The 24,222-nt window shown below is 43.2% G+C and overlaps 1 protein-coding gene across 21 annotated transcripts in view; it reads left to right on the top strand.

Annotated features, from left to right (window-relative positions):
- Nucleotides 1–24,222, top strand: part of KALRN (kalirin RhoGEF kinase) — a 646,977-nt gene that overhangs the window by 157,115 nt on the left and 465,640 nt on the right. The window contains exon 1 of one of the 21 annotated variants that reach the window (XM_035724480.1): nt 13,541–13,575. The exons of the other annotated variants lie outside the window; for them this stretch is intronic. Coding sequence (XP_035580373.1) covers nt 13,548–13,575 — 28 coding nt within the window. The 5' untranslated portion in view covers nt 13,541–13,547. Of the gene's footprint in view, nt 1–13,540; nt 13,576–24,222 lie in introns of those variants that run through there. 21 annotated transcript variants of the gene reach the window in all.

Here is a 24,222-nt window from a genome sequence, read left to right as displayed (position 1 = left end):
CCCTTTCGTGCTGGTCCTGGGACAGTTTACCTTCAGACCTCCTCTACCCCCCAAATTCTTCTGCCCTCCCCTGTTTTGCAGTTGCCAACCTCTGCTGGCTGCATTTCCCAGGCTCCATGAGCACGGGGTCATGGCTGAATTTGCTCAGTAGAAGGCACTGACAAGAGATTGAAAACCAGGGGAAAAGGGGAAGTGGGAGTATCTTCCCCCACCCTCTCTGATTCCCACATTTTCTGGGTGAGAGAAATGGGCTCAGCTCTCCTCGTTCCAGTTTCCATGGGTGACCCTGGCTCCTGGTAATCTCTGGGTTTCCCCTGCATCCTGTTTGGCTTCCTCGCTCTTCTATCACTTGGGTGACCAATTTCTTGCATTGATCAATTCCCTCTATTTTAATTCTTGGAGTGATTTTTGTTTACCTGGTTGGACCCTCAATGATATATTCTTTTAATATTTTTTCCTAATTTAACTAACTCTGTATACCTCTCCACTCCCAATCTCACTCCCACTAACTCCTCCACGAATAGCATCCAATTTAACACGCACTCTGGAATTTCCTTAAAGTAATTTCTGGCATTTCCAAAAGAAAGACAGAAAACTAAATGGAAAAATAACTCTTTCAGAGTCCCCCTCTTTAACCCTTGGTGTATTTCCTTCCAGTCTTTATTTTTCCTTTTTCTTTAATATATTTTCTCCAATATTTTTATGCATTTTTTTACGTACTTGAGCTCACACGGTGTATCTATGTTTGCATCCTATCTCTTTTAGCTTGATATTTTATCATAAGCACTTTCCTGTTTCTTTAGTAGAACTCTTCATAGACACCCCTTTTAGCTTGTGAAAGGGACCAAAAAGGTAGAATCAGGGAGAATTCTGACTTTTGAAATTCTGCACTCTAAGAAGAGAGTTAGTTCTAACTAGGGTTTGCATCTGTGTCTCTCAAACTAGTTGTTCCACAGACATTCCCTGAGTGCTTGCGGTGCCTGTGGCATAGTGGGAGAAGTCAGAGGAGAAATGATCTGGAGCAGGGACTGGTTAGGAAGTTAAGAGGATACATATGAAGCAAATAGAGAGAGTAGAAGATTAAAAAAAAGTCAATTGCTAGGTGGAGTACTTGAGATTATAAGTGTAATAAACGAGCAGAGGAGGGAGGGATCAATATGAGCTGGACTGGTCTCCAAAATATCTCTGTGATGCCATCTGAATAGTGAGTCAACTATGGGCAGATTTAGGTAAGTCTGGAGGACAGGAAAGGAGCTGTAGGGGAAGGAAGGTAGAGATTGAGGCTCTGGAGTCAGGCTGACCTGGGTCTAATCCTGGATTTATCATTTCTACTAGCTGTATGATGATAGATAAGTTAGGAACCTCCTGGGGCACCTGGGTGGCTCATTCAGTTGGGTGTCTATCTTCGGCTCGGGTCATGATCTCCAGGTCCTGGGATGGAGCCCTGCATTGGGCTTCCTGCTTGGCAGGGGGTCTGCTTCTCTCTCTCTCTCCTTCTGCCCCTCCTCACCACTTGTTCTCTCTCTCTCTCTCTCTCTCTCTCAAATAAATAAAATCTTTAAAAAAGTTAGGAGGGCAACTGTGTGGCTCAGTTGGTTAAGCGACTGCCTTCGGCTCAGGTCATGATCCTAGAGTCCCTGGATTGAGTCCCACATCGGGCTCCCTGCTTGGCAGGGAGTCTGCTTTGCCCTCTGATCCTCCCCCCTCTCATGTGTTCTCTCTCTCATTATCTCTTTCTCAAATAAATAAATAAAATCTTAAAAAAAAAAAGTTAGGAGCCTCCCTAGGCCCCAGTTTCACGGTGGTAATGATAGTACTATCTGCTTCCTGAAGTGAAATGCAGTATTTGAGAGATTTACACCCTCTTCCCACCAGGATTAAAACTTTCTTCTAGGTGATCATGGAAATGAATAACCTTCATGTAAGCCCTTGATGTGGGTTGTCACTTGTGGTTAAAACTCTGTGTCCATATTACTGAATCTGTAGATCCCTGCCCTACGAGAACAGAAGTTAGTGTCTGAGTTGAGTTTGGAGGTGTATCTCCTGGTGTAGCTGAACCCAAGAAATACTGAGCCTTCCCCCAGTACCCCTTATATGCCAGGTACTATCAGAGCCTGTAGGTCTGTGTGGCTTCTCAGATTTCAGCCTGGTCCTATTCCCTTCCTGGGTGGACCTTTATCTGCAGCTCCATGGGAAGAGTTGGGAGTTGAAAGTATGTTTGCTAAGGCTATGTATTTGAGGACCCTAAGCTGATAGACCTGTATGTCAGGGAGAAAAGGTATTCATGGTTTGGGGGGGCGGGCTGTGACAAGCATGAGAACATGTGTATGTGGTGGTTGTTGCACAGACTGCAGACTGATGCAAATGTCTGTGGGCCCAAAATACCTTTAAGAATTTGTTTGCAAAGATGGTGTGTTACTACTACTGATGGAGACCTGGGGAGAAGAATTAGTGAGGAGGCTAATACTGAGGGAGAAACCATATACACTCAGAAGGTGTGACAGAACTTTTGCTATAGCTCTACCTTAATCAACTTCTCTCTTGGAGATTAGCTCAGCAGATAAGGGCTCAGCAGACTTCACTGGGCCTCATTCCTCCTCCCACACTGCCACTCTCCTTTCTCCAGACCTCCTGTGTGACGTGCTCCTTAGGATGCTGCCTGCTGTAAGCCAGTAGGCTGCCCAGTTCTCCTGCTGTAAGGATCAAGCTGCTGGTTCATGTAGAAGTGCTTTGTCGATGGTGGGGAGGCTCCTGGGGCGCAGGCCCTGACTTTCTAAGGGCTGTCATAGAGCATGTAGACATTTCCAGTACCTCCTCCTGAGGCTCCCCTATGTGGGCAGGGTGGGAGGATGGAAGAAATCTTTTCCTCCTTCTCCCCAAGGGCCTTAGAGAGCCACCATCTTGTCCAACCTGCCGTGAAAGGGGAAGTTCATAAAATACAGAGTGCCAGTGAATCATGGCCTCTGGATGAGCATTTCTAGGCTCAGAATCAGCTGCATAAGGGCCCCTGTCTTTCCTCCACTGCATCTACCTCTTCACTTTATTGTTTGGGTAACAATGAGGAGCCAAGTTTAGCAGTGAGCATGGGGTGCTTTGTCCATGCTTCCGCACGAAAGGACAGCTGCTGAAGCTTGTGAAGGCCTGCCAACCTGCCAGCAACCTAGTTTCAGACACTTTCATCAAACCCACCTGCTCTCTAGTGCACTCCTGTAATTGTTTCGATTCTTGTCAAAAGTGCTCTTTTGCTTTGGGAGGAGGCAGAGTTCCACAGAACCAAGTGGGGGCCAGGGACCCTTCTTTCATGGCTAGCTTTGTCCTTAAAGCCGGGAACTCTTTCCCCCAGCTGTCCACTTTGAATAATGGGAATGAATGGGAAAGAGTTCTCATGTTTTCCATGATTGCACTGGCCTTAACTGAGAACCCCTAGAATTGCCCCTCGATGATGTCTGCACAGTGTATGTGGTCCTCTCCTGATCTGTGTGACTTTAGTGAGCACCCTTGATTTACTCATTCAATTCCTGGCTCATAGGAGGTTTTGCATCTCAGACTGAGACAAGCTGCAGGTGGGGTCCTTCTCAGAGGCATTGCTGCTGTGTTATTATTGATAATACCAATAATAACGGAACTGCTGCTGACTGGCTCAGAGGTTGGGGAGGCCCAAATCCCTGTTCACGGACTGAAGATGAGAGAGAAGGGCAGGGTGGGAGAAGGGGCGGCAGTGACAGCCAGGAATTCTCTCTAAGCTCACATCAAAGAAATTCCTCAGGAGCATATTCCCTTAGAGCTTTTTTTGGTCGTATTGAAGTTGGTCTTTTCTTCATTTCTGAGGGCAAAAGTAATTTCCTGTTCTTCTTGGCTATTTGTTTCTGAATCCTCATCTCATTTTCTTAATCATCTAAATATATCCATATATTTATATATATACATACACGTTACAGATACATATAAACCTAAATATGTAAATATATGAACAACAAAGACAAAGAATACATAGTTCATCATCTGCTTTCTAAAACCTAAAACACACTGTTTGTAAACATGTTTTCATATTATATTTCTACATATTATTTTTAATGCCTCTGTAATATTCTATCTTATGAATGCATCTCGCTAGTGACAGCAGTACTACTAGCTAACATTTGTTGAATGATTTCTTGCTATACAGTTACCTAAGAATATATCAAGCAGTGTGCTAAGTAACAATACAAGGAGGCAGGTATTGTACTTATGCCCATTTACAGGCGAGGAAATGGAAGCATAAGGAATTTAAGTAATTTTCACAATGTCACACAGTCCTTGTGTTGCAAAGCCAGGATTTAATCTAAGCAGTCTGATCTCAGACCCTAAACACCAAACAATTACACAATGCAGCCACGATTTATTTAACTCTCTTATTGTTGGACATTTAGGCTTTTTAATTAAAAAATTATAAATCCTTATTTAATCTTTGCATCCATAATGATATCATTAACTAGATTTGCCTTATCTTATTCTATTTTTGAAAAACATGGTATCCTGCAAACTCATAACATGTTAAGCTTCTTATGTACATTCTATGTTATACATTTTTTTATTTGGTTTCCTGAACATCCGTGATGCTAGGAGGAGGCCCCCACCTTCTCCGGGTGCTTCAGTCAAGTGCAGCCCTCTGGTTTATCAAGCTCTTGCATCTGGGCTTTAAAAGCAATATGGGTGCTTGTTGTAAACAGACATCCAGGGTGCAGGCTTCATCTCTCCTCTCCTTTGCTATCAGCCTGCTTTCATTCTGTCTTGCCACCTGGATTCCAGACTCTGCCAAACCATTCCTCTGCTTTGTCCCCACCCTTGGCCCTCCTAGCCATGCACTCTAATAGCTGTTGGCGGCATCTTTTCTGGGTGTTCTCTGCCTGGCTCACCCTCCATCCTGGCCTCGGCATCTCTCGTGGCTACTGTGTGAAGGCAATTCATTCTAAATGCCATTTCCAACCCCCACCCTGCTCCAGCCTATCAGCAGGTACCTGAGAGGCAAGGCTTCTCCTCTGTCCTGACCCTGGGCCCCTGCAGTGTTGTGCAAAGTTCTTATCTTTTTTTCTTGCTACACAGTTTATCTAGGAAGGCCGCTTCCATATGCCAGCTAATTTTCCTCATTATATCTTCAGAGATGATCCCCTGCATGTTCTTCTCCCCCCACCTTCTGCTGTCTCCACTATTTCCTACTGGAGTGTTCCCTTCACCTCGCTTCTGGTTCACACTCACTGATTGGGGTGACGGTTCCATGCACTGTCCACAAAACAACACCCTGTTGGTATAGAACCAGAGAAACAGACACACAACCACGAGGTGTCACTTCTTTAGCCAGATTTCTAACTGTGGCATCAAAGGCTATGAGCAACATGGAAGGAGGGGGAGTTGGTTCTGGACATCCAGGGGATCCTTCCTTTGCTTACTCCTGAAGGTAAACTAGCCTGGGGACATCTCCAGAGTGTGGTGCTAACAAGAGCAGACATAGCCCCGGACAGGTCTGGGTCTGATTCTGCACTGCATAACTCACTGTTCGTGTGACTACTTTAAGCCTGATTTCCTCTTCTGAAATGAGATAATACCTACTTCACAAGTTCATTGTAAGGATTAGATTTCCGGAAAATGTATGTCAAGTCCTTTGGCTTCCCACTGCTTGCCACACAGTTAAGGACTCAGTGGGTTTGTTTGTTTGCTTTGTTTTTTCATCAAGAACTTGTGAGGTGGGAAGGATCAAAGAGACAATTTGTGTTCTCACGGTTCCAAATGGTGCCCTATGGGGAGGACAAGCTGAGAGGGGCCTGATTGAGCTCTTGAGATTCTCCCAGGGAGGGAACAGCCCTGAAACGAGAGTGGTGCATGACCTCCTCTGGACCAGGAGTTCTTATTGTAGGTCTGTGAGTGGGCTTTTCGGGTGATCTATCCAGCTCCTGTAGTTGTATAGAAACTTTGTGGTGGTATGTTTCTGTGTAATTGACTAGGACAAAAGTCTGTGGCTTTCCCCAGATTCTCAAAGGGGTCATTGACTTTAGAGAGGCTCGGAATTGCTGCTGGCTCCTTTGGCTTCTGCATCCTCTTCCTCTATCAACAGTGGCTGTGGGCTGCAGTGGGAAGGACCTAGGAATGCACTGTGGGAAGTATGATGGGTCGGTGCAAGGAGAGAGGGGCCAGGGTGGGACAGGCGCCAGCAGCTAAGGCAAGGCTGTGGGGCACACTTAAGGAAGCTAAGGAAAGGCTAGAGACAGGGGAACTCTGAAACCGAGTGCAGGCTGCCTGTGTGACCGCGGCACTGGAAACCTGCATGGGGGGCCCCGGTGGAGTGTGGACACCAGTGCATGCCTGGCATTCACTCTTGCAGCTCCTAGGCTTGGCTTCTTCACATTTCCCTTCTCCTCTGCTTTTCTTGTACCAAGAAGCTTGCCTGCTAGAAGTTCAGAGCCCATTTTCCTCTCCTCACAGACCCCACCCACCCCACTCACCCCAGAAATGCAGCAAGATCACCTCCAGTGCTGTAGACCTCAGCCTTGTTGGGCTCTTACAGCATAAAAGGTTTCTGGATTTGTGCCGAATGGCCCAAATTATACCCTCCCTGGGATCTGTGGAGTTCTGATTGGGTGACGCACACAGGAAAGACCCACTGTTTTCTTTTCCCACTCTAGAGAGAGCAAAATGAAATGTACAGAGACTATAATAGGAAGGATTGGTGTTTTACATTCATTTATTTGAATATTTTTTAATAAGAACTTACCATGTGCCAGTCACTGTGTAGATGCTGGGGAAACAATATTAAATTAGACACCATCCTTTTTCCTTAAGGAATGAAGGGTCTTGTGTGGAAGTCAGAACAGTGGCCAGGAGATTTCCATGCCATGATAAAAGTGCTCTACTGGAGGAGAATGCAGCCAGCCTGAGTGATGATGAGCCTGTACAGCAACATGCAGCAGGGAGGTAGTCATAGATATGCCAAAGAACTTCAAAATCCATTCTCGCTGTTTGAGGATGGTAGAGTGAGGGGGATGGAGAGGATGATCCCTGGGAGACATCTTCTATTCTTGGATTTGGTTTTTTAGAACCTCTTTTTTTTAAAAGATTTTATTTATTTATTAGAGAGAGAGTGAGAGAGAGCATGAGAGGGGAGAGGGTCAGAGGGAGAAGCAGACTCCCTACTGAGCGGGGAGCCTGATGTGGGACTCGATCCTGGGACTCCAGGATCATGACCTGAGCCGAAGGCAGTCGCTTAACCAACTGAGCCACCCAGGTGCCCATTTTAGAACCTCTTTTTGATGACCTCTGGGAGAGCATCCTACCGAGACACACATTCTATTGGTGAGAGTGAGGGTTTCCTGATCTTTTCCAGGCTTTTATGGTATTTGCCAGATTCCCCATGACCTATCTGCTCTGTCTACATTCATCTAAATCTTGAAATGGGCAAGGGTCATCATAAGCAGGAAAGGGGGCTGCAGCAGTAACAGCAACATCAGGCACGCAGCGTGTTGAGAATGACCTGTGTGGTAATGAAAAAAGCACTGGGTTCAGAACCTGATTCTACCACCTATAAGCCCTGGGACATTTGGTAAGTAACTTAATGTCTTTGAGCCTCTTCCTCTTTATCTATGAAAGTGGGATGGCGTACCCATGCCTATCATGGTAAAGAATACATGAGGGGTAACTCTGTATGTTCAATGGGAGGGGACACATTTGGGAGCCTAAGAGGCTTTTCTGAGTGTGGGGTGTGTGGGGTGTGTGGGGTATATTTTTTCACAGCCCTTCACATTTGAGGGAGCAGAGAATCGAGAGGCATCCCACACCATCCTTCTTGGGAGGGTCGGAGTGTCCTTTTGATTTGTGAATCTGTGTGTATGGCACTGATACTGCAGATCGGTTTCCTTAACATCCATTCCAATGACCTTATCCCTTTGCTTTCTTTTATTATAAAGGGTGGAAGGTGACATACTGGAACTTCTAGCTTCCCTTGCCATGAGGGAAGACCATGTGGCACAATTCCGACTGTTAATGATACGTAGGCACAAGTCAATGGGAAGGTCTTCTCTTCTTAAGTAAAGATAAAGCCATCCAAAGAGGAAGCTGTTGGCTCTTCACCCTTCTTCCTCCCTGGAATGAGGACATGCGGCCGGTGGTGTTATAGCCATCTTGTGACCAAGAGACAAAAGCCATGTGCAAAGAGAGTAGATGAAGATAATCACCACTGGGGCAGCCCTGGACTGTTAGCTCCAGACTTCTTGTTGCTTGGGATAAATAAGCACCTTAGTTACTTAAGCCTTTAGAATAGGGCTTTCTGTTACTCTTAGCCAAACACAATTGTAACCAGTGCAGGATTGTGAGGTCTGGGAAGTCCCAGCTGAACTTAGGCTCAGAGGGTGGTGGAGACATTGTGTGGTGGAGGCCATCCTTCATAGCAGGAAGAACAATGGCTTTCCTTGACTCCGGCTGACTGAGGTCCTGGTCACTCCAGCCTCTTGGCAGTCCCCACAGAAGATTGGAGCCTTGTGTATGTTTTCTTTTTTAACAGATATTGTTAGTTTTTGGAACTTTTCTCTTCCTGGAGAAGAATCCTTGGGGAAAACAGGGATTTAAAATGCTATTCCCATCAAAAAGCATTTACAAAGTTCTGGTGTATGGACGCTCTGCTGAGGTCTGTACAGGTTGCTGTGTGTGATTTCCATCCCCCCAAAACTCCTGATGGGAAGGGCAAAGTGTAGAGCTGCCCTTGGGAGCTCTGGGTCTGATGGAAGACACTGAACCTAAACAAGTGATGGACTTGGGAATGTTTACTTTTTGAGAATGTATAACTTTTAAGGACGTGTTAATTAATTTGGTATGAATTAAATCCATAAATGCAACCAAGGGAGTTGCTCCAAGGATGTGGCTCCCATCTTGGGAAGAAGTGGCATCTACCTGGGCTCTATACTTGGACTTGGGCCTTGGAGCTGTGATCTGGAGCTGCAGGCAGTGAGCCTCATCCGACCAGCAGGCGAGGGCCAGGTGAGCCCTTCTTGCCACATCCTATCCTTCTCACCTGTTCCCAGCTCCCACCCACCTTGACTCGCAGCGGAAAACAAAGTCTTCAGAGCTGGCTCCGGTTGGAAGTGTGGAACCTCATGTGCTTGGCGGGCTTCATTTACATGGAGGTGATTTAGAAAATCTAAATTAGAAAAAAGTCAGCCTAAAGATCTAGAATTTTCTCTCTTTGTGTGAAGTGGCAACTGCTCTAGCCTACTCCTTTAATGAGAGTTTGAATTCATTTTCTTTGAACCCTCCCTCCTCCTCTTGATTTTCTTTTCCTTTACCTGTCTTTCAGGCTACATTTTTATGGGCCCGTCTACCCTCCCCTCTTCATCAGCCTGCCTCCTCCTCTTGGGGCATTTGTTTGCCTCTATTGTGATTATCTCTTGGAACAAATGCAACTGGAGTCCTTCCTCAGTAATTTTGCTCCGTCACCTTTTCTTCAAAACACACCTCCTTTCCTCGCTGGTAGAGAACAGAGTGCTGTTCCCTTAATCCCTGAGAATCTTCCAGAGTCTCCCCAGCTCTGGAGCTCTCGGTGCTGCTGTGGTCTTCCACGGCTTGTCTGGCTGGCCACGTCTCATTTCCGGTGTGTTGTGCCAGCTGGCAGACTGGGCCAGCAGCACTCTCCACTCTTGCTTAGCCTTGCTTGTTTCCTTTACTCCGTGACATGTTCTGGTGGTAGCTTGAGTTTCATTAATGTTTTATATGCTGCCCCCTGGAACCTTGGTTGAATTACTCCAGGGAAGTTCCCCATCCTCCCTCCTCACTGCAGAGTTCTGGGGCTGGAGAGATCATTTTGTTTCCCAGAAACTTGGTGTCATCTGTCATCAAGCCTCCAATTAGCTGAAGCTCAGTGCAGCAGTTTGGGGGTGCCGACAATCTTCCTGACCGGGGAGGGAAAGCTCCTGGGGACAGTGACAGGCTGGCTCGTTATCCCTGAGCTGTGTGAGCCTTCACATTAACCCATTCTCCTGGGCTCTTCATTAGAGCTTCTGGCTGAGACAGGGTCTGTTTGATTGTGGTCCATTTGTCAGGGCTAGAAATTAAGACCAAGGGAAACAGGAGGCTTGTTCAAGGTCATGTAGCAAGTTGAGGGCAGAGCCAAGTGAAAGCTACTCTCTTGCTTTCTGACCTCGGGTGCAGTGCTTAGCCTCCTCTGCTGTCCATTGAAGACTGCTGTGAATCCCGTCCGCTGCGGGAGGAGGGAGGGTGGAGGGACCCAGGCAGCAGCTTCAGTAGCTTTATATGCTTTAGCATGGGGTTATGTTCCCAAAAGGTGCAAAAGGGAAAAGAGTAATGGGGTAGCACCTGACAGTGACCTCCTCTGTGCCAGGGACTGTAACAGGTGCTTCCCATTCTCCAACAGCCTAGCAATGTAGCTGTGAGTCTCCCCATTTTATAGATGAGGATTCTGAAGCTTAGAGATGTTGTTACTTGCCCTCCAAACATAGTTAACAAGTGGCAATTAGTCTTCCTTCCTTACACTCAGGGTCCCGTTGGATCCTAGTGTAACCTCTCCAAAACCTGGAATGCCCTTCAGACCCTCTGTCTGAACTGCTTTTCCCTTCCCTGGCTGTTCTTGGGTCTGTTGGCCAACCTCAATTATGTTTCTTCTTAGGATCCTTTAACCGTCATAATTATTGTTTTGCTGTTATGCCTTTATGAATCTTTTCAGTTCAGGTCTGGCAAACATACAGTTTCTTAGACTCACTGAGTCTAAATTTAAATATAGATGCCAGAGTCTGTATTTAAAAAAATTTTTTCTCAACCAAATCTGATGATTAGCCATGTTTAGAACAACTGCTCTAGGCCCCAAAGAAAAACATACTTTCTTTATTTTTTAGATGGAGATTATTTCCCACATGTGGCATGTTTACTGAAAAAGAAAAAAGTGAATGCAGGCTGACTGCCCCTAAATACTCCATAAGCTTCTATGCTCCTTTCCCCAAATACTGGGTAGCTAATTAAGATGCACTTTGATTGCAGAGGGTACGTCGTGTGAGGTTGATCAAAGATGATATTCCAATCATTTACCTTTAGCTTTGGAATGTATCATGCAATTTTATTTTCTGCTGTGGATTATCTGTGCTACTGCATCAACGTGCTAATTTCATGTTCATTAAGAAAAAGTCACTGTTTCAGAATTTACCACAAGAGGCTTGTGATGCCTCCCTCATTCCTTAGTTTAAAACTAAACCTCTACGATCTTTCTTTTCACAGTGGTTCTCCACATAGCCCCAGAATCTAACTGCCTCCCCACCTACAACTAGAGTCATTCTTCCTAATTGTTCCTTACCAGCTTCTTAGGAGAGCTCTTTATGGAACTGTCAGAAGCTTGAGCCATGTTAAGGGATACATATTTCTGCCTCATTCTCTATGTCTTTGTAACATTTGCCTTTACTTTTGTAAATTTTTGTCAAGTCTACAATCTGGGCCTATTTCTTTCTACTTCTTATTCCTGAAATCGCAACAAAGCAACAGTATTGCCTTGCCACATTGCTCCAAATAGAAAGGTATAGTTTGGGGCACCTGGGCAGCCAGCTCTTGATTTCGTCTCAGGTCATGATCTCAGGGTTGTGAGATCAAGCCTGGTGTCAGGCTCTGTGCTGGGCGTGGAGCCTGCTTAAGGTTCTCTCTCTCTCTCTCTCTCTCTCTCTCTCTCTCTCTTTCTTTCTCTCTTTCTCTCTTTCTCCTCCTCCTCGCTCCCTAAAAACAAAATAGAAAAGTATGATGTGCTGGGAAATGTTTCCAAGGGGGAATGAAAGCTCTGATTGTAGCATTTATAGCATTTGCTGATTTCCATTGTGCAAATACTCCTAACTGTGGCAGATTTTTCAAGCTACCAACCTATTTAACAACCAGTTGGCAAAAATCCTGAAAATTACAATTGGCCCTCGGGAGCCAGAACAGCAGGCTCCAGCAGACCTCCAGGTGTAAATAGCCGTTTAAGGGAGCTTTCTCACCGGTTATTTTGTTTCCTTAGATGAAAATCATCCTGATAGTCCTAGTTACCAGGTGTGTGACCTTGGGCAAATCATTTGACTTCTATGAGTCTCGGTTTCCACATTTGCGGAAATAATGTCTCTCTCTATCTTCCTCTATCTGCATCTCTCTCTATATATATATACAGATATATATAGATATATCTCCTATATATAGAGATAGATCCTGGAGGTGTGCTGGAGCCTACTATATATAAAGAGAGATAGAGATAGAGATAAATAGGTATAGAGATAGATACAGAAATGATATCTAAAGAAAGAATATGAGAGGATTTAGTGAGGTAATTACTATAATTATAATATACATATATAATAGTATATAATTACAATTGTTATATATGGGTCTGGCATATGTTAGGTGTGAAGAAAATGATTATTACACTCTTCAGCATGTTGGAGACATAAAGTTGAGAACTTGGGAGATTTGGGAGTTGGGTGCCATCTAAATGGAAACAACTGTTGGTGGCTGGTGATGCAATTGGAGCTAGGCTGGGTGAGAGACCAGGCCAAGGATTTAGATATGGAAGCAGAATGATAGTAGTAACTTGTGTTCATCCTGCTCTCTAAGGTTCACCTGGTACCTTCACATGTGTTTGTCAGAGGCACGGGTGGGTTCTTTTAGAGAGAAGAGTAGAGAGCTGGCTGACTACTGGTTGCTTATAGCTAAGTCCTCCCAACTTTCCCTTTTCCAGTGTTTATTGTTCTCTTTATTTTTTTTTAAAGATTTTATTTATTTATTTGGGAGAGAGAGTGAACAAGTGAGAGAGAGAGCACACAAGCAGGGAGAGGGTCAGAGGGAGAAGCAGGCTCCCCACTGAGCAGGGAGCCCAATGTGGGGCTCGATCCCAAGACCCGGAGATCATGACCTGAGCCAAAGGTAGATGCTTAACTGACTGAGCCACCTAAGTGCCCTTATTGTTCTCCTCTTTAAAGTTCCTCAGTTTTTCTACCCAGATCACTAACATATTCTTTTTTTTTTTAAGATTTTATTCATTTATTTGACAGAGCAGGAGAGCACAGGCAGGGGGAGCAGCAGAGGGAGAGGGAGAAGCAGGCGACATGGGGCTCAATCCCAGGACCCTGAGATCATGACCCAAGCCGAAGGCAGTCGCTTAACCAACTGAGCCACCCAGGCGCCCATATTCTTGTTTCTTTAAAAAGAGACCATATCCACCCTTTACAGAACATAGTAACATTGGACAGAAGACTTTGGAATGGGGATAGAAAGTGATTTCTTCAGTCTCCACAGTTTACCACACTGGTATTTTTCCAAAATTATGTCAACCATGTCAGTGTTCTCTGCTAATTGGTCTGCATAGGTTGACTACTGTAATAACCCGCAGTTATCAGGGGTAAAGTAATAGAAGCTATTTCTTGGTCACATTGCAGTCCACGATAGATGTTCCCAGTTGGATAAAAACCCAGGACCCACGCTCCTTCCATTGAGTGACTCTGCCATCCCCTGGAGTCCTTTCCTGGAACCTCTGCATCCAGCCTTTACAGGATGGGAGAGAGTGTAGGATGATTTCATGGGCCAGTCCTGGGAATGGTATGTAACACTTCTGCCTACCCTCCATTGGCTGGAGCTCAGTCACATGGCTGCTCCTAACTGTAAGGGAGGCTAGAAAATGTCAGAGTTGTGTCCTTCAAAAGAAGGAATGGGCTTGGTGAGCCCCAGGCCAGTCTCCAACCCATCCTTACATGGCTTGGTAGAAACAATTGCCACCATGTATCTAGGCCAATCTGGGTCACCGCAGAAGACTTCTTGTGCTTAGTCCCTAGGGTGTTCTAGGTAGTGTGACAATTTGAGAAGAGCAACTGCATTTCCACAGTCAGAGATTTCATCTAGGTTAGATGTGCACCTGTTGGACTTACTGTGTTACGTGAGCTCGCCAAACTTTCCAGGACTGGCACGTTTTGCTGACTATACTAGCTGGTTTCAAGTTAACACTTGAAGTTGGTAATAATATTTGCTGCCATGTTTATAATCACCACGTCATTAACAGTCAGTGGGGTGGGGAGTTTCATGGGTCTTTTCATTTTAATTTAGCCAATTGTAGTTGTTATCTGAAATGCTTCAGACAGTCTATGGGTTGTTTTAGTCACTTGCTTATATGAAGAAAACTGAGTTTGTACCTTAAAACAAGATTGGCAGTGGCACTTTTGAAAGGGTTGGCAGAATGTCTGGCTGAGAACACAGGGATTGCTGGGCTGGCCTGGAAGAGGCAAATAATCAGCAGTGAAATACTTAGGATCCAATGGAGCATCACAAAAGCAAGATTCCTTCAGACCAGCACCACCATTCAAGGTGGGGGAGGGAGAATCGGGCTGTCCTGGGAGGGAGGTGTCCCAGAGTTCACAAGTGGTAGGAGGCATGCAAGGTCAGGTGAGTCTGTGGTCCTATACTATGAGGCCATCCATCCATTCCTGGCAGGCCCCCAGACAGTGACTTAGGGGTACAGGGATTCAGACCTACTTCCCTCCCCCAGGGAGTGCCAGGAGAGGGGCACAGCAAGGGATGAGTGAGGCCCTAACTGGTCAGGTGGGGTTTCAGAGAACAATGCTAGTAGCAAGGTACTAATAGTAGTGCTCAGCCGGAAACTGAGGCACTCAGCAAGCCTGGCTACCCTGTGACTCCATAGAAACTTAGGGCCTAGAGGCTCATCCCAGACATATCAAATTCTGTGTCTGGGGCCGTACCAAACATGGCTAGATCCCAGTCCTATAGGGATTGAAGCTCTGGATGTGCCTTGACTCAGGAACTAGATGAGAGAGATCCACATGGTTTTGTGCACAGGCTTTGGAATGAGACAGATGGACCCGAGTTCATATTCTGTCTTCATCCTTTCCTAGCTCTGCAACTTTGGGTAAATTACTTGATTTCTCTAATCCTTAGTTTTCACCCACAAAATGTGGAAACTAATATATACCCCATTGGGTAGTTGTGAGAATTAATCAACATAAGATGTGTTAAGACACCTAGGAAGCCTGTACCTAGGTAGTAACCTTTAATCATGGCAGCAAACATCTACCTTAAAGTTCCATAAAAGCAGCAAGAACAAAACAACAGCCAGGCAGGGTAGGAGCTGAAATTTGGGCTCTTGTGATGCGTGATTTACAAAGCCTGTGTTTTGTGAAGTAAGCTATCACCAGGGGGGTGGTGGTGAATTGGTCATGCCTGCTGCTTACAGCAGCTGGGCTTTTTTGGGTGGTTAACTCTGGGGCTGGGCACATGCCTTCCCCCCATTTAGGTGTCTTTAAAATGGAAAGTAGGTCTATTAAGTCAGCCCACATCCTGGCTACTCAGCTTCTTTGGCATTTTCCACTTCCCAGCTTGAGGGCCCATCCTTTCTCCAGGCAGCCTGCAACATAATTATCACACATTGTCTTCTAGCAAGTGTGTAACTAGAAGCATAAAGATCCCTATAAAGGTAGGAAGGAGCTTTTTTTCTATACTGGTAGTCAACCTGCAATGGTTGGAAGATTGAACATAAATTGACTTGACCTTGAGCTTCAAGTGGCTGTGAAATTTTGAGGGCTGCCTGCACTTTGGAGAGGGATTGGCCTTCACTTTAAGACAAATAGGATGAATCATAAAAGGAAAGGGGCTTCTTCAAGAAGCTTGATTTGTAAAGGCCTTATACAAAAATTTAAAGGAAGGTCAGGGAACTGGATTAAAGACACAGGAGGCAAACTTGTGAATAGTAATGGTAGAGGAGGGTTTTGCCCTTCTGCTGGGAGAAGCTGTTCTATTGTAAAGGGAGATGAAGACAAACATACAGGCATGCTGTCCAGTTGCTGCTGTTTCCAGCTAAGGGAACGTGCTTCAAGTCAGAAAATGCAAAACAGATTATCATACATGAACTGATGGTCAACAAAGGTGAGGTGTCAACAAAGCACCGAGCTACTTCGACCATCACAGCCATAATAACTACCACGGATTGTCTACCTGCTATGTGCCACCAAGACTTTATATACATTGTCTCTGTGTGAGGTTGGTGGTATTAGGCTCATGTTACATATGAATTCACAAGGCACTGAGAAATCAAGCATTCTGGGATCCTAGAACTAAGAGAGGGTTAGAACCCAGCCCAGCTGTTCTGCCTACCTCCCCATACTGCTTTGGGAATGGCTTTGTAGCTCAGGCCAGAGGGAACTGCCTTCTGGAATACTGAAGGAACTTGCCTATGTGATCACAGGGAAATCACTAAGAAATCATTGGCTGGAGATGGGAAAATGCCCTGAACTTGAGAAGATAGGAATGGGCAGATTCAGGAAACTATAGACTTGTGAGCTTGATCTTATTACTGGGCAAATTCTAGAATCCTAGCTTTTGCACAACTGGGTGTGTAACATTGGGCAAATGACATAGCACCTCTGGGCTTTTTAGTTTGTCTGTAGAGTATGTGCTTATATTATATTATTTCTAAGGTTCCTTCCAGTCCTAAGTATTTTATCCTAATAAGTTCTATTAATGGATATTGACAGTTTTAGCCCTATCTCTATCAGACAACTCATTTTCACTTTGTGTGAAATGCTCCAGCCTTTCTTCAAAGGGTAAAGGATTAAGAAGACAGAGTTTGGAGTGAAATCATTGTAGGTTCAAATCTCACCTCTTCTATAGACTAGTAAGATGACCTTAAGCAAATTTTGTAAACCCTTTGGACCTCACTTTTTTCCTTTGTAAAATGCTGATCTTTCACATATTTCTATGTCACAGGCTTGTTTTAGAGTTAAATGAAATAATATGTATAAAACACTTAGCTCCATGCCTAGAATGTAACAAGTGCCCTGTTAGTTCCTATATTCCATTGATTCTAAAATGCCATTTTCCTCCCCACATCTCTGAAATCAGGCTGCATCTTCTAGTTTATGTTGTATAGTAGTTTAATTGCAACGGTTTTTTCTTTCTCAATGGTACATAAACTAATGATGCATTTTACATTAATTAAATATGGTATCTCCCCAGCATGATTCTCACCCCTGAGGTTCTCAATTTCTTTCTGAGTTGCCCCCTTCTCTAACTTCTTGCAGTAGAATTAGGGAATGGAACAGCCAGGGAGGGCACAGACTCAATCATCATCTTGTCTGACTCATTGATTTTACTGGTATTGAAAATGAAGGCCAGAACGTGGAAGAGACTTTGAAAAAGTACAAGGAGAGAGTCAGGTCTTTAGATTCCTAGTGTAGTATTCTTTCCCAGGTCAGGAACAGTATTAGCCTTGAACAATACCAGAACTATGACTCTGTCACTCTTAACACACCTGGGCCCCTGTTGGATGGTAAATACTTCCAAGTCTACATATGGATTTTGATATAAGGATTTTAGGCATGGAGCCCCAAAGCTGGAATGATTATATCGTTGACTACTCTTGCCATTTGCACAAACACAGAATCAGATACTTTTAGAGTTGGAGGGAAGATATTTTCCATGGGAACTATAATGTTCTTACCTTTGCAGTAGTCTGAATTTGCAAGGCATGCTCTCTGGAGGTAGCTTATTTCTTCCGTTATTGTGTCTACAATTTTAGAAGCTGACAGCATGAGGATGGTAGTGTCTTGAATTGTGAATGGTTTCTGCTTCCAGGATTGTACAGCTGAGTCCAGTGACAGGTCAGTCACATAGTCCAGACACTTCATTAATTCACTCATTCACTCAATCTCCTAGCACTTACTGGATACCTGCCATCTGTTAGTCAAAAGGTATGGACATAATCTCAGTTCATTCTCACAATAACCTAATGAAATTGGTGTTGCTTACATTCTGCAAATGGGAAAACTGAGGAACAGTGAAATTTTTTTGTGTGTATTGGACATTGACAAATCCTCCACGTAGAAAATGGGGCTAGGGCATTCCAGAGCAAGAAAGAACTTTATTGTTATGAGAAAAATAGCTCACAATTGAAATAGCAACATGAGTTATTTTACACTGCAAGATTGAACAAATACAAAAATAAACCTATATAGCCTATAGAAAAGAAATCAAATGTTCATCGAGTATTTTATTAGCTCTAAGCATTAATTGTATCCTCTTAACTGAGTCAATAGAACCCACTGTAGTTCTTTTCTTTGTCTTGTATATAGTTAGAACTTCAGGTGTTGAAAATATCCAGAGGGCCTGGTCAGTTAGTAATTGAGAGCTTTGGTTCCTATTGGAAAATTAGATCAAGTTTCAAAAGTTAACAGTCATACTTTTTGCAAAAAAGAGGAGGAGAGGAAGTCACTTGTTTTTTCCCTGGGCTTATGTGCTTAAACCAAGGATGACCATCTCTTTGGCTTTCCTGGATGGCAGATCTATGTTTATGGACCCTGGGTCCTTGCTGGCTGAGCCCCTCACTGGCTGTATCATGGGCTCTTTTTAACTCATTCAGTCATTGGTTATAGGTTATGGAGAACATTCCCAGTACATGCCAAGAGAGCTCTTGACACAGACCCTGTACCCAGTGAACTTAACCATTTGTAGGATATCTATCCATCTAAATGCCTGGCACTGTCAATAGAATTTTTCTGCAATGATGGAAGTGTTCTCTATCTGCATTCTCTAATGTGATAGCCGTTAACTACTTTAAGTATGACCACTGTGACTAAGGAACTGAATTTTAAATTTTATTTAATTAAAATTTAAATAGCTTCATGATCTAAACTGTCCTCTACCCATCCTTGCATTTTAATACGAATGCATCTATAGTGGGAGTACTCTTCAGGCCATATGGTATGAAGCAGAAAATGCTTGACTAAAAATAATATAAAATTTAAGACATATAGAATATGCAAATAAATCAAAGGAGAGACAAAGATGAAGAGCATGGAGATAAAAAAGATCAAAGAGGCAGAGGACTGCAAACTCTAGGCAAGAGAAAGCAGAGAGGTGATTTAATATAGATTTGAGTTTGGGGTGTTCTTTGTATGATCTTCATGTAATTATACAACTTTAACGTTTTAATACATATTCATTGTAGAAAGTTTAAAAACTATAGAAAAGTATAAAGAGGAAAATGAAATATCCCCATAATCCCCAAACCCAGAAATACATTATATCCATATTTGGGAACATACCAAATTGCTATTTCTGAAGGTTAAAAAACAGTTGTGTCTTAAATTTCATATGATTCAACCTAGCATATATAGTACATGTATCATTAGTATCCTAATTTTTACTTTACAGATTTTGAGCATTCTTCTGTGAAATTATAAATTACTCAAACTATTTATAGCTATTTCAAGATTGTCTAACATTCCCTTTCTGTTGGACATTTAGATTGTTTGCAGTTTGGGACCGCAATAAAAAGTGCTTGAAACTCCTTGTCCTCAAATATTTGTCCTCAGTTTTCCTCAGTTCCTCAGGACAGACATCCAGAAGGGGAATTACTAGGTCATTGGTTATTATTCATGATTCATATTGCCAAATTGCTTTCTGGAAAGGTTGCACTAGCAGAACTATGGGCAGGGAGGGCTAACACTGGACTCTTGCCAGCATTGAGGATTATTGCCTTTTCAAAATCTTTGCAGATTTAATGGATTTTAAAACATCTCATTGTTTGGTTTGCATTTCCTTGATTACTAATTAGGCTGACTGCTTTTTCTTATGTTTATTAGCCATTTCTCCTTCTTTTTTGAAATGTCTATTTATATTCTTTTGCCCGTTTTTCAAATAGGGAATAGTATTAATCCTTTCTCTGTTAGATTTGTTGTAAATATGTTCCCCAGCTTGTCATTTACATTCTAAATCTTGTTTATACTCTGATGTATGGTGTAAAATTTTCCATAGACAAAATCATCAATATTTTCCTTTCTGATTTATTCGAATGTTTTTATGCCCAGAGAACTCTTTTCTCATTCAGGGATCAGTCAAATTTACTCACCCATGTTTCCTCTTAAAGTACTTTTTATATGTCATTTTTAAGATTTGTGCTTCTAATCTGTCTAAAATTTATTTTGGTGTCTGGTATGAAGTTGTGAGGATTAACCTATTTTCCCCCAAATAGTCCACTTTTCCAGGGCCATTTTTGAATAATTTGTCTTTTTCTCATCACTTTAGTTTCTTTCCTTATCATATATTAAGTTCTTAAATATGCCAGATCTGTATTAAGTCTATGAATCAGGCTCCATTCATTTGTATGTCAATTCTTATGTCTGTCCCACCTTTTAAAAATGTAGTTTTAAAAAGTATATTTTAATATCTAGGAGGGCAAGCCAAACCCGTTATTCATCTTTTTTTCTCAAAAAATGTTTAATTACTTTCATCCATTTATTCCTCCAAATGGAAGTCTAGTTGAAAACCCCTTTGGCACATAATAGGTACTTAGAGATTCGTTCAACAGATACCTGCTATAATATTTAGCTTTTTAAATCCAAAAACATGTTGATTTTATTTGCATTTAATTTCACTTGAATCTTCTTTAATGTCTTGCATTCCTGAGATAAACTCTATTTGCATGCATGGCAAATCTTTGAATGACATTTAACGAAAAATTAATTTTCTTTTTACAGCTTATTTGGACATTGTTCTTTTAGTCGTAAGACAGCTTTATCTGTGATGAATGGAGGCCATTTTTTTATTTGTCATGGAATCACATCATAGAGTGAACAGCTGTAGAACATGGTTACCCTGAACTTTAAATAAGTTCAATTTTAAAATGCTGTTTGCAGATGGTATCATGACCGCAACCTAATTATTAAACTTTCTAAGTGCATAAATATTATACAAAGATCCTATATATGAAAGATTAATACACAAAGGAGGGAATTTGCTCTTCTTGAATTATTTCAAAAATAAATAAAATTGGGCCGCAAAAAACATTAAAGAAACATTAAAATTAACAATATCAGCCATAATCCCATTTTCCAGAGATAACCACTCTGTACATGTATATATGTAGTTTTTATGGATAGACACACACCAGTATATTACAACTGGGATAAGTTTGTATATGCTGTTTTATAACCCATTTTTCCTACTTAACAATAGACTGTGAAATTTCCCATGGCTTTAATACTCTTGTACAGTGACATATTTAATGGCTCTATATAGTGGATATTCCATTGGTTACTTTACCAATCCTTTGATTGAACATTTAGCTTTTGTGGTTTTTTTCAATAGTATAAAGTCATAATCATCTATACACCCCACCTTAACATTCTTCCAGTCTTTAGCATGTAATTTGTGTACATGTGCATATTCATCCTTGGACAAGACAAACTCATGGCTCCCTGGTCATGGCAAGGGCTCGCCTTCTAAAAGGAGCTGGAAAAGAACAAAGAGGACCAGGTTTCCCAGCCTCCTAGAGGTATTCTGCTCAGATTACTGGAAAGAATTCAAAGTGTTAGAGAATTGATGAAGAAAATAGTTCCAGAGAACATGGAATAGAGACTTTTAGCATCTTGCATCATTTATTCTACTTAGCAGGTGGATTTGAAGGTCTGGCTCACCGGGGTTTGTATTTGCCACTCCCCTGTACTTCCACACCCAGCTCTGCAACCTCTAGCTTTTCTTCCTCTGTGAACTCCCCATTCACGATGGCCTGACAGCTCAAGGCCAACCAATCATGGATTCTCTTTGGGCCTCTTACTCTCTTTCCCTGCAGGCAGCTGGGATTCCTTATGGGGCTCTGAAGGTTTCACCTGTGGGTAGATATTAGGCCTGCTTCATCTTAGACACTGGCCCTGCCGTTGGCATGCATTTGTGGTAGAGGTACTTCTCAGAAATGCCACCTGGGGGGCGCCTGGGTGGCTCAGATGGTTAAGTGTCTGCCGTCGGCTCAGGTCATGATCCCGGGGTCCTGGGATCGAGTCCCGCATCGGGCTCCCTGCTCAGTGGGGAGCCTGCTTCTCCCTCTGCTTCTCTCTCTCTCTCTGTCTCTCATGAATAAATAAATAAAATCTTAAAAAAAAAAAAAGAAATGCCACCTGGACCCATATACTTTTGTCTGGAGCCCAGCCTCATAAAGACAGTGGGGGAGAGGTGCTGGAGGAGAAAGAATAAGTTTGGCCAGCTATAGGCTCCAACACATAGAAATCAGAGTGGGGTGCCCATGACCATAGCCCTCTGGACATAAATGAAAGGGGTAAGTACTCGTTGAACTCAATCAGCAGCTGGTCTTCTTTTGAGCACAGGAGAGTTTCCTTTGCATCTGAGGAAACTGGCTAGGGGAGCAGGAGTGGTTGGAGTGCTTGCCAAACAGCTCAGATTGGGTAGGGGTGAGAAAAAAATAAAAATTCAGAGGAAGCACACAGATGAGTGTGACCATCATGGCTTACAAATATGTAGCGGGAAGGTGAGGAGGCATTTTTTAGCTGCCATTTTCTGAATTTACTTTATTCAACTTGTGCACTCACCATTTGTTTATCGACATAATCAACACTTCTAAATACAATTCTGCTATGTACTAAGCCACATGTTAAGTCTTCCAACATGAACAGGGAAGAAGGAAGGAGTGTTATGTTTACTTAGCCGTGAGTTAGGTGTCTGATCCCTTCATAAAGATTTTGTCTTTTATTTATCACCACAGCCTGTGAAGTAGGGTTTTTTTCCCCATTTTTTTCCCCTTATCTCTGATGAGGAAACAGAGACCCAGGGAGGTTAAGTAAGTTATCCAAGGGCACATAGCTAATGAGACCTGGTATTGGGAGTCAAACTTATTTCTTTCTGAATGCAGAGCCTGGGCTTTACTCAGGGCTGTGAGCTGCCTCTCGGGATGTGCCTGCCATGGGAGAGCTTACCCTCTCATGCAAAAAACAGCTTGTTGAGCAAATAGTGGCCAGGCATCTCTGCTGGGGCTCCCTACCTTGGAACACTTGAGAACCCCCTTCTTCTCCCACCATGATCCAGCCTCCAAGAGATCTTGTTAAGCAAGTTTGTAGTCCCCCTCTAGTGGCTCTAACTTTTACCAGCACCCCTCACGGATCCAGGAAGGGACTTGGGTCAAGTTGTTAATCCCTCTACTAGCAGGGGTTAGAGGCCAGGGAATCTTCTATTAGGAAGGCTTCCAGGAAAGACACTGCCTAGGCATCTGTAAAACTCCTTTCATATTTAATTTCACTTCTTCTGGCTCTCAGTAACCATAGTGAGCGTACCACCTCTGACTGAACTTATCCTTAGAGCATGGGGTACTGCACACAGGCTTCATCTCCTACCATTTGCCTCAGCTTCCTTATATTCAAGCTAAGGAATCTAAATCATGTCTTTTCAGTTAATTTTTCTGCCAGCCCAAGCACAGGGTTCCATCTAATCCATGAGTGTTAGAAAGTGGACCATGAGTAAGGCAGATGCTGGATGATAGGATGCAGTGGTTAGAATTCAAGAGATTGTAAGGTCTCTTTTTGACCTTGCTTTAGACAAATGGTTCTCAGCCATTTAGGGAGCCGTTGACCCCTTTTGAAAATCTGGTGAAAACTGGAATTACACAGATTCTTTTCTTGGAAAAATGGGTACTCATGGACATATATGCAATAATTTGCATGCAGTTTCATGAGGTTTATGGCCCTCCCCAACCACACACATTTTTGAGGCAGGGTTAGGAAGGTTGCTTTGGTTTACTAGTAAACCAAAGCACCTAGGTGCTGCTGGAATGTGTGGCTTAGTATGTCCTCTGGTAAGCAGAGTTGAGAATTACCTAGGCAACTCTTTGCAGGCAGTGTCTCCTCCCCGCACCCCCCCCCCACCAGCTTCTTGTTGTTTTCTATAATTCTGGAGAAGGATTCTAGCTTTGTGAGATATTTGGATTACTCTGGTTTCTTATGTAGCACTTGATATTGTTATGCTTCTTTCTAAAGAAATAGCAGGCATCACGATTCAGACTCTCTCAAAACTGGCCCTTTCCTAGCTTATGCTGGCTCCTGGTTATGCTAGGTTTACGGGGAGCACTTTGTTGCTTATCTCTGGCAAACATTAACTCATCTTTCTGTTATTCTGGAGAGGGTCTGGGTCATGGGAGAAAAAACACATGCCTTAGCTCTTCTCCCTGTTCCCCTAAACCCACCGGAGAGACCTTGGTTCTCACCACTATCCTGTCTGGTCTAGAACCTTGCTGAGGATTCCATAACCCTTTGCCTCTTCTCTAGATACAGCTTTTTCAGTTTTTAGACAATGTCTTAGAGCTTGAGTTTTATTATCCCTTTGGTATTTTCTGAATATTTGTCTCTTACATGTACCTCTATCATTGCATTTCTTATATGATATTAAAATTACATGTTGATG

The sequence above is a fragment of the Zalophus californianus genome, chromosome 1, assembly GCF_009762305.2.
Source record: "Zalophus californianus isolate mZalCal1 chromosome 1, mZalCal1.pri.v2, whole genome shotgun sequence".
Lineage (NCBI taxonomy): Eukaryota > Metazoa > Chordata > Mammalia > Carnivora > Otariidae > Zalophus > Zalophus californianus.
This window is presented reverse-complemented; position numbering and strand designations above follow the sequence as displayed.